Consider the following 10,717-nt stretch of genomic DNA (forward strand, 5'->3'; position numbering starts at 1 on the left):
TTTGTACAGAAACTATCTGTTCTCTTTTTGAAGAATTTATTCGGTTGTAACTTGTGAAATTTAGTGAATGTACGTGCTAAAAATAATTTTCTAGGAATAAGAGGCTTGCTGAACTATTTATGCATATTATCTTATTGTAACAGTTTTGAAAGAATTATTATGGCATGTGAAGGAAATACCATGTATGTAGTCACAAAGAGTACCTTCTGTATTTAATACCATGCTGTTGTATGTAATTATTCAGAATTGTTCCTGGTGTTAGCAAAGCTATACTTGAGCTATTCACAGCAACTTTAAAAGGAATGGCCAACAGGCTACTCATTGTTTACACCAGGCAGCCTGGAAAGCTGATAAGACTAAGGACACTGTTGTAGGAGCACATACATTCAAAGAAAATTTGGGGTGGTTAACGTATACTGCCCCTTTAACATGAAAAAGGTCAAGGATAGACCTAGGAAAGCTTTTATCATATTGTACTGGAAATTTTAATGCTGTTTTCCCATTGACATATGAGGAGGTAGGTGGGTAGATGTTTTAGGGGCAATTAAAAGTATGATTTCATGCGCAGGCTACCTATGCCTGAGTGAGTCATGCATAGTATTTTAGTGCCCATGCCTTGCTAATTTCTGGTTTTCTGTCATTTGTGCATTTATTTATTTTTCTCCATTTTGTCCAGTTTGCAACTTAATCCTTAAATTTTTGTGCCTATATATAGGTATTTAAGCTGTTATAATAAGAACATTTTGTCAAAAGACTAACCACAGTGGGCTGAATGATTAGTAATAAAATTTGGTCTCTGCTAATAGGCTGGCAAGAAAATGTACACAGGAAAAATGCCATTTGTTTACCTTGATATGAAACACCAACATTTCAAAAATAGACTCAATTTTGTTTCTCCTGAATAGTAAGCAGCTGAAAGAATGGTCAAGAGTGAGTTTCTCTTGTCAACTGCTGGACAGTAAGGTTTTCTGGTTTAGTCATGTCTGCAAATAAATACTTCTTCAACTTAAAGCATTTTTATATCTGACACAGTAAGGCAAAGAAGAAAGCTTAAGATACAAACCCACCATACATCTTGTTTCATAAGCAGTCAGATTTGTGCCTATTTTTATGTGATAAGCAAATTTTATTATTTGCCAACTGTTAGGGGCTAGTCTGGAAATGCCTCCATTGTCATGGACAAAAATCCCTGGGCAATACCCTTGTGCACTCTGGTACAGTCATAAACACTTGCTCTACAATTATCCAGTATTAGCATGTGAGTGGGAAAACAGTGTTATAAATCCTGAAAAGGTGTAGTGAGATCTTGAGCAATTTGCACCAGGTGTTACTTTGGACCAAACTGAGAAGAAACTCACTTTGCTCTGTTATTTGTAGTGAGTAGTACTTTTACCTAAACCTGTTAGGACCAAATTAAAAATTTTACAAATATAGCACTCCACTCTTCCTGGAAGTAAAATATGCTTCAGATAGGAATAATATTTTGATATTGACACATCATTAATATCTTGATGTGGTTCTATTTCTTGACTGAAAATTTAATTAATCCTCATATAGTCAAGATTAAAAATGTGTAGGATTTACTGTGACCAAGAAACATGCTCTATGTTAAATCTTTTATCTGTAGACTGATTATAAGATAGATTTTGTTTCTCCCACTCCTTACATGGAAATCACTGAAATTGGTAAGAATTGCACACCTTGAAAAATGCTCCTTTAAGAACAAATGTCATGTATTGAAGACATTAGTTCAAGTTTAGGCTTAAAGTATCTTTTTTTTTTTTTTTTGCAGAAATATATTTATTTTTAACCTGAGAATTAAGAGATGTGTTAGTAGTCTAGTGTATTATGTAGCTACTGGATGAATTTGGTCATCACATTGTGTCCAAACACATAGAGTAGACATCCATATCAGTTATCTCTTGTTCATTTATGTATCAGTTTTATCACTTATGCTGAGAAAAGTTGACTTGCATGGAGAATTTTCATCAGTGTTGATGGATATCTCAGTTGGATTTTGCAAAATGAAAACATTTGAGTTGACCTTGGCTAGGCGCTTTACTTGTCTTTACCTCTTCTTCCATGCCCTTGGGAAAAAAAACCCATGAAAATCCCCCTTTCAATAGCATCCTTTCTTTTCTTTCTTCAGGTCAAACTAAGTGGGGCTTTCTCATTCTGTAAAAGGTGGCTCCATAAAGCTACTTAAGGATAGGATATCTTTCTTTGTTGAAACCTCACATATTCATATTCAAAAGGACCAGGTTCTCCTTTCCTAACCATGAATTCATAGGCTTATTTTATGATAGGAAGCATAACAGTCCTTTCACATCTGAACTCCAGATTTTCTAGTGAGAGTACTTTATGCATTAGAGCCAGAGGATCAAGAAACAGCTTGCAGAGGTGATACACCTCTTGTCTCAGGCAACACACATGATCTGCTACTCTCTTTTCAGAGGATACCTAGGTCATAAGGATGTATCAGGAGGGTCTTTGTGAATGTCAATGCAAATTGATTTTTGATAGCCAGACTTGCATGTAATGTATGTGATAGTTGCACTTTCGGTCATGCAGAGTGTGAGGTGCTGGGACATAAACATGACATGCCACGACAATTGGTCTGCAAAAGATGATAAGGTCCACCATGAAAGTTAAAATATTTCATAAATTTTCTGCAATTTTATTTTTCCAACAAACTGAACGCTGCAGTAGCAATTTCCCTTCAGATACAGTTGAGTCAACTTTCTAGAGAAAAAAAGAACAGGAATACTTCCCTTGCTCCCATGTGTTTTGATCTGTCTAGTTTGCCATGAACTTGAGGTCAATATAACATGTTCATGTGGTTGTAATAAAAAAGAAAGCTGTCAACAGTAGATACATACCAGTAAAATATCTATTCTGATTGTGTAGCTATAAAAGTCCTTCTGAAGCCTTTTCAGTATTTCATTTTAGCTGCATTTTATTTGTAGATTATTCATAAATTGATCTAGAATCAAAGAAGGCATGTGAATTCATTTTATTTCTTGTAGATAATTGTGCCTGCAGTTAATGTAGGCTTTTTTCTAGCTGAGTTCTGTTGTTATTACATAAGGTATTTACACTGGACTGGTCTACAGTTTTTCCATTTGCCTACTTAGCCCCTTGAATGCCTTTCAGGTTTTGCAGTTCTTCTGGATCCTCAATAACTCTTTTTAACTATCTCTGATTTTAGAAAAAGATGGGACTCAGAAAGTCATCCTTGCTGGGTTTCTTAGAGTGCCATTCAGATAACACACTGCAAATGTATTTGCCATTTGATGACCTCAATACGATAATTGTAGAGCTAAACAGAACCAGAAATATTAGGGATACATTTTGTTCTTTTATTTTTATTCTACATTTTAGTTTTCCACAAAACTGACAATATAAAAGAGTCTATTAACTGGACAAACCTTCATCCTTGCGAAGTCTGTCATTCTGCTTCCATTCCATAAATCTATATCATTTGCATGGAGTTTCAGCTTTTCTCATCTTCATTATGGATACCGCAGTCTTTTAGGCAAGAAAAAGAAGGGTAAATGCTGCCTAATGGAGACAGTACTTAGAGAGACTTTCATTAGCAGCAAAGGAACATTGTGCTGAACCATATGTGCATTCAGACGAGGGACAGAATAGGTTATCAGGAGGAAGAACATTCAGTTTTTTCTACTTGCTCTACAGATTAGCCTTATCTTCTTGTTTCCGGCCTATACAATAGATCTGCTTCCTTGCTGAGAGCCTGAAAACCTCTGCATTAAGTCTGATGGATGTGCTTCATGTACAGTAAGAGGATGTTGCTCTCTTGAGAAGGAACTCCTTTAAAATTACTAAGTTGCTCTTATAGTGTCATCTTCAAAGTTGAAAATGCCATGCTTTATAGTATTTTTCATTGATGAAAGGTACTGTAAAAATTCCACATTTGAATTTCAAAAATATTAGAAGATACGTTTTTCATTCCATTGTAAGACCAAGTTCTAAGAAAAATGCATAGTTTTCAGAAACAATTAAATATATGAAAAGCCTTCCTTTCTTAAAGGCAGCTAAATAAATTAATCTCTATACCTGGTCTAAGATATCGCTATCCTTTATGATGTGTGATTCTTTAGTGGATACAAATGGATGAAATGAAAAATTCTTTACTACTTGATAGACGAAAAAACATAGGTAAAGTCTTTTGTTCCATGGCACCTCTTCTTCTGTTTGTGCTTTCAAAGCCTCTGTCACTCCTACTGTGTTAACAGGGTGCTGCTGCTGCTGGGATGCAGTAGCGTCTTCTAGTTTCCTGTCTCAGTGAATAAATACTTTTGCAACATCACTAGCAAATGCTGCCTCCTCCAATGACAGTAACAGCCTTGTGCTGATCACATACTGCTGTTCTTGATAACAATATGCCACCACCACCTTCTACAGTTCTGCAGCCCTAAGTTACCATGCTTGCTCGTTGATGTTGTTCCTTCTGTTGCATTGCACAGCTACTTCTTAATCTATTGTAGACTGATGTAAAGATTTATGTATGATGTTGTTGCTAATGGTTAACACTTTCTAGCCTATCTTCAGACCTTGTTTCACCTGGGACGTTTCCCAACACAAGTTTCTTCAGTACTCTCTAGATGGAGATTTCCAGCTCATAAAGTAGTAGGAATACTATTGTTATGGGGGACACTGTGCATTGGGAGAATGATTTTTGATTAATTAATCTTTGCATTTTTAAATGTATTGCCACTATTAACATCACTCTTTAATTTTGAAGAAAACCTGTTTCATGGAATCTGATAAATGCACTGACATTTCTAGGCATTCCATAAACTAAAAAAGTCAATAGTTTTCTACCCCAAATGTTTAGTAATCTTAACCTGGCAATATTAAAAACTAAAATGGAAGAGTAATTTTGGAAAGGGAAGTGTGTGAGAAATTCTTATGATTGAGTTTTTGAGGGAAAATTGAAGAATTTGTTCTCTTTAGCTGAAATGGTGAAAGCAGAGATGCAGTGGGTCGGGAGAATGAGAAGTCTGTAGTTCAGGGGGAGCTTGACTGTTGGATGACATCACAAAACTGAGGAGAATTGTCATCACTTGTTGCTTTTAGATGCCTTTTTTTCTCTTTTGCTTATTGCTCAAACATGCACTATGTATTGACAAGGGAGATTAACCCTTTTTACTTCTATGTTTTTGATTGTATAACACCTCTGATACATGTAGTCCCAGTACCTATGTATTGGCATACATGACTTATTCTGCCATAAAGTAATTTTCTAGCTCATTCTTGTCTATGTTTGTCTGAAACTAACACGTCCTTTTGTATATTAGAAGCATTATATACTTCATTTTTTAAGAAAAGCATTTAATTTGAAGAGCAGTGATTGAGCATTGCTCCTCAGTCATTGTTGCCCTAACTCTTTCTCTAGTTTTAAAGTTATTTTCCATTAGCTGATGATTTATCCAGGAATAATTTGTCTTTGCCTGTATTTTCTCTCTTTGTGCTATGTGTATTGTCCTTAAGGGACTAAAGAAAACTGTAAAAGCTTAACATATTCGTTGAAAAAAAGTGTTGAAGTGGCTTATTTCTGACAAGGAAAATCCTTGATGAAGAGTATCTTAGGCATGAGGTATGATATTAGAAGCATGGAGAGGACTGGACTTAAGGACAAAAGAACCATTGTAAAGCACTGAAACCATGAAATTCAAATGATAATGCTCATTTTAGAAACTGAGGGATACATATAGGCTTGTTAGTATTACAGACTAATAAATAATGCTTTCAGCTTTTACCTGTTTGAGATCCTTCTGCAGTAAGAGAGTAGCCTGTGTTTTCACATTGTGTTTTTTTCTTTGCAGGAGTCGGAGAGTAATAAGTTATGTTCCCTATATTCCTTCCGAAATACCTCTACCTCACCAAACAAGCCCGACGAAGGAGGTCGTGACCGCAGTGAGCTAATGACCAGTGTTAATTTTGGAACGCCAGAACGCCGCAAAGGAAGCCTTGCAGATGTGGTGGACACACTGAAGCAGAAGAAACTAGAAGAAATGACCAGGACTGAGCAAGAAGGTATGTGCTGGATAAGACTGATACAGTTCCCCCACCCCAAAACCCTACAATGTTTTATGGCATAAAGGATGTGTTGGTATCAAGAGCCATAAAATTGCATAATAGCAAAGGCTAGGATAAAGTCCTTCACAGGTTACTATGGCAATGGCAATTTGAGATCCATTAGGGATTTTAGATAAATATGTCAGTTTTTTAAACGTTTTAAATTGTCTTAATAGTGAGTCAAAGCAAGACTGTTGGATTAGGTGAAAACTCAACTCTTATTTGAAAGACTGCAATGAATTCTCAACTTGTTGTAGAGTTGTGAGGGATATTTTTGGCAGTATATTTTCTTATTTTCAAAAATAAATGTTTATTTTAAATAATAAGAATGAACAAAGCATGAACTTGTTTGTTTTGCCTTAAAATTCTTATCTTTCATTAGCTTAATGACCCAGCATCTGTTACTAGGAGAAGGGGAAACAGTTTTAAGTGTAAAGAGTATGTAGTTCTGACCTAGAATTGTGACTGAAGAAATCTTTGTCTCTTTATAGGCTGCTCAGATATCGCTGCAAGTATTAAAACAGAGATAAAAATGAGTACAAATCATTGAATGCTGAGGCAGTTTATGTGTTCAGGCCTTATTCAGATACTTTCACTGACTTTGCTCAGATTCTGGCCTTGGTAGGGACCAAATAGAACTGATTTAAACTCATGGTCAGGGCCCACCATAAAAATTTCTCCCCATGTCAAGTAGAATAATGTCTTGCTTGGTTCTGTAACAATACCTTCTACTCTGTGAGCTCATACCTGAGTTTAAATCAGGGAATATGTGAGAGCAGGAGGCTCTGAAATAGATAAACAGGTATGGAGGCATCTGAGTAGATTATGTTAGTTATTTTACCAGTGTGGGTTTTTGGCATTAAAAATAACTCAAGAAGAATATTTGTAATGTAGCAGAGCCACAAGACAATAGAACTCTGTGATCTGTTCTTTCCTTGAAGTCTGAATGAGTTCAGAATTATTTTGCCTTCTCAGTTTCATGGTATGGTCACAATATAGTTAAAGCAGTGCACTTTAGGTTCCCTTGGCTCCATGTAGCAATGCAGATTTGAATTAGAATTGAGGCTGATACAATATGTTTAAATATGGGATAAAATCATGTAGGGATGAAAGTAGGCTTTCAGATTTCTGGGCATAATTGTTAAATGCCAGCATATATATAAATGTGTTCTATAGGTGTCCTTTCTGAAGCTGGTGAAACATCTCTAAAGAGAGAATGTCCCAGATTCTTTACTACCATCTGTCTGTTTTCAGCTGTAAAGATCACTCTTTTAAAAATTGCTTTCTTAGATTTGGTGGTTAGACTAGGAAAACTATTTTAAATATTACTTTGGCAAAGTTGTTTTTTACAGCCAGTAACAGTCGTTCGACACTCCATGCTAATCAAAGGTCTTGGCTCGTACTTTGCTGCAGGAGTATACAAGTTGCTGTTGATTATAGTGACACCACAGCTAAGACTTCTCCAGGAGTATACTACATGGTGTGCTAATAAAAATCTGTATCAAAAGGTTTAAACATAGTATCTTACCGTATGGATTCAAGCATTTCATAACTTATTTTTGTATGAATTCTCAAGAGTTTTCTGCACTTCCTCTGTATTAGTATACACTAGTTGTTTTAAGAGAGGTATGTGCACAGCAGAGAGATCCCTCTCACTGAGTTGAAGCCTTCCATGTTATATGTTCTCACCAGCTATGAAATAAAGATAATTTCTGATCTATAAAACAATCTTGCTTTTAATAAACCACATTATACTGGAAAACTATTCTGAAGTCAGTCTGTAAGTTCAAAGGTATTTTACTCTATCTTCATGTTTAGATTAGGTTTAGATTAGATATTAGGAAAAAATTATTCACTGTGAGGGTGGTGAGGCACTGGAACAGGTTGCCCAGAGAAGTTGTGGGTGCGTCCATCCCTGGAAGTATTTAAGGCCAAGTTGCATGGAGCTCTGAGCACCCTGGCCTAGTGAAATGTGTCTCTGCCTATGACAGGGGAGTTGGAACTAGACAATCTTTAATGTCCCTTCTAACTCAGGCTATTCTATGATGATGTTATGATTCTACATTCTTTTCAATTCATGCAGCATTTTCAGTAGGAAAAAAGGTTATGTACATTTAATGGAAAACAATCCATGAACATCTGACTGGTACCATATAAACTAACATGGATAGTTGAAAGATTGGAAATTCTTCAGGATGTTACACTTAGGAAGTTCAATGTTTTCAAACTTCTGTGTAGACCAGGAATACCAATATTTTTATAACAGATTTGAATATGTATTTCAGTATTCAGAGGTTTCTCAGAATTAAAAAGCAGTAAACTCTCTGTACTTTTTTGATTAGAATACAATAATGTTTTAAAAATATTTACTATTTTAAGACTCTGTACTTTGTTTTAACTCCACGCAGAGTCAGCTGGAGAAATGAGGTCTGAGAGGCTGAAAATGTTTTGCCATCATATAGTGTCTTTTAAAACACCTAAGTAATAGCCTAATCTCACATGTATCATACATGATGCTCTTTAACATCTATACTTTAAAATGTTTCTATGCATTTCTTTTCTTAAAGCACTATGCAGCCACTGCTGTTGAGGAGCTTTTTGTGTACTGAGTCCTGATCTGTCACAAAATTGCTTACCCTAAATTGAAAAACACCTGCTGAATTTTAGTGAATAGATAGCATAATATATCATGGAATCATATGAATGTAATGGGGAAAAGACATGTGCTTATATGGTATACTATTGTGTGTGGCTTTAAGTCTTGCATGTCTCCTTTAAAAAAGTTTAATTGTTCATGTAAACACTTTTTATAGGGAAGACCTCCATAACCACTGATGTACCTGTGGGATTTGGGCTAACATGCAGTCATATGTCAAGTTAATTGTAGAGTTAGAAGTGGAGTAAAGAATTCAAGAATTCCAATCATCAGATCTAACCCCAACATGAGTTCAGCAAAAAAATCTCTTTTAATATTGTTATATAATAATGTTCTTGTCCATCTATAGGATCTGAATTTGAGTAATATTAGTTGCTGGGGTCAAATACTTAAATATTTTGTGATACACGCTCTGATATTAAGTGTCTCTTATGCTTGTATATACTACTTGTGGTCTCCGTTGTACCTTATAACATTGGAAAAGAAATATATACTGAAAGACTTTATCATGTCTACATAGATATATTTAATCAGAGCCCTTTGGCTTCTGAAAATAAGTTGTCTAATGAGAATTTCATCTGAGCAGCTGTGACTGAGGAGGTCAACAGGCATTGCCTAGGAGAATATGGCCCAGCTGGTTAAATCTGGTTGTTGTAGTGATTTAAATGGTCAAGTGCTGCTTGTAATCCAGGACCGTCTGTTTGTAAAGGGAAGAGTGAGTGCTTCAGCATAATGTACAGCTGTTTTAATCTCTCCTTAATAATAGTGCTTCAGCCAGTGTCATGTCTTGTGTATAGCACTGGAAACATGAGCACCTCATACAGGAATATACATTAGGTTTTTAGCTTTATTTGTGGTCTGAACAAAGATTATCAACATCACAGGATATACAGCTTTTTTTTTTTACTTCATGGTCTAATATTTCCATTAAGGCAGTCCTGTGTCTTAATTTGTAATGATCTGGAAATGAGAAAATTGCAATTGAAATTAAAACAAAAAGAATGCTGCAAATATTTAGAGTTAATTTGAGTATGTAAAGACTTTGCTGACATGTGTTCTCATAAGACAGAAGAGGTCAAAAATGAACAGGTGTCTAATTTAGTCAACAACACTAGACTCTAGGGCCTATTGGATAACTTCAGTATATTCATCTTAGTTTTTCTATGAGAAGAAGGATTGTTTTACTGGCTTTTTTCTTTGGAAGTATCCTCCAGTACAATCCAGTACAGTTAGATCTCTTTACAAATCAAATGAAGAGTTCATGTTAGATAGTATGGTATAACTGCTTCTTTCCCTTTCTATCCTACTTCAGTAAAAGACTTTTATTTCTGGATATTGCTTGTATTACTTTTGTCAGACAGATTTCCAGCCTGGGCTGCTTGAATACTAGGCTGAGAATTGGCTTCCCGACAACTATCCTACTGTACTTCATCATAAGCCTCTAGGAGCAATAATTAGTAGTGCACATCTTGTCGGTAGCTAGGAGAGCAGATTTCCCCCTTTCAGATCTGGAATGCTAGGTTGGCAGGTCAGCTGGCACTTCTGAGCTGGAAACTGGGCATGTCATTTCTGCTAAGTGCTAAGCCCTCATTACTCAAGGCCTGGATTCCTAATTCACTTTTGACCTTGATTCTGAGCAATGTATACAGTATCATTTTTCAACCAAGCTCAGTTCACAATTCTAGCACAAGCTTTTTATAAACTGCTTCCCATTCTAGTTTCCTCCTTGAAGACCATGGTTGAACATTCAGAGATCAAAGATTTTTATGTATGCATGTTGGAATAATGAACATCTATATGAAGAGTAGTATATTCATAAATTTCCAACTATTCTCTGTCATGTGCACCTGTTTGTACTCTCTCTCCTTGGGTGGATATATGGAACTCATAGTGATATATAATATGTTTAAAGATATCTAAATTAAAAAATAAGGATTCACATGTATTATCCATCTTATA

General features: G+C 35.6%; 1 protein-coding gene across 2 annotated transcripts in view; it reads left to right on the plus strand.

The window, feature by feature from the left end:
- SOX6 (SRY (sex determining region Y)-box 6) overlaps positions 1-10,717 on the plus strand; it is a 230,192-nt gene that overhangs the window by 9,439 nt on the left and 210,036 nt on the right. For both annotated transcript variants that reach the window (XM_009077468.1, XM_009077536.1), the window contains exon 2: positions 5,850-6,060. In XM_009077468.1, the coding sequence (XP_009075716.1) occupies positions 5,850-6,060 (211 nt within the window). The remainder of the gene's footprint in view (positions 1-5,849; positions 6,061-10,717) is intronic.

This window comes from Acanthisitta chloris, unplaced genomic scaffold (assembly GCF_000695815.1).
Source record: "Acanthisitta chloris isolate BGI_N310 unplaced genomic scaffold, ASM69581v1 scaffold8040, whole genome shotgun sequence".
Classification (NCBI taxonomy): Eukaryota; Metazoa; Chordata; class Aves; order Passeriformes; family Acanthisittidae; genus Acanthisitta; species Acanthisitta chloris.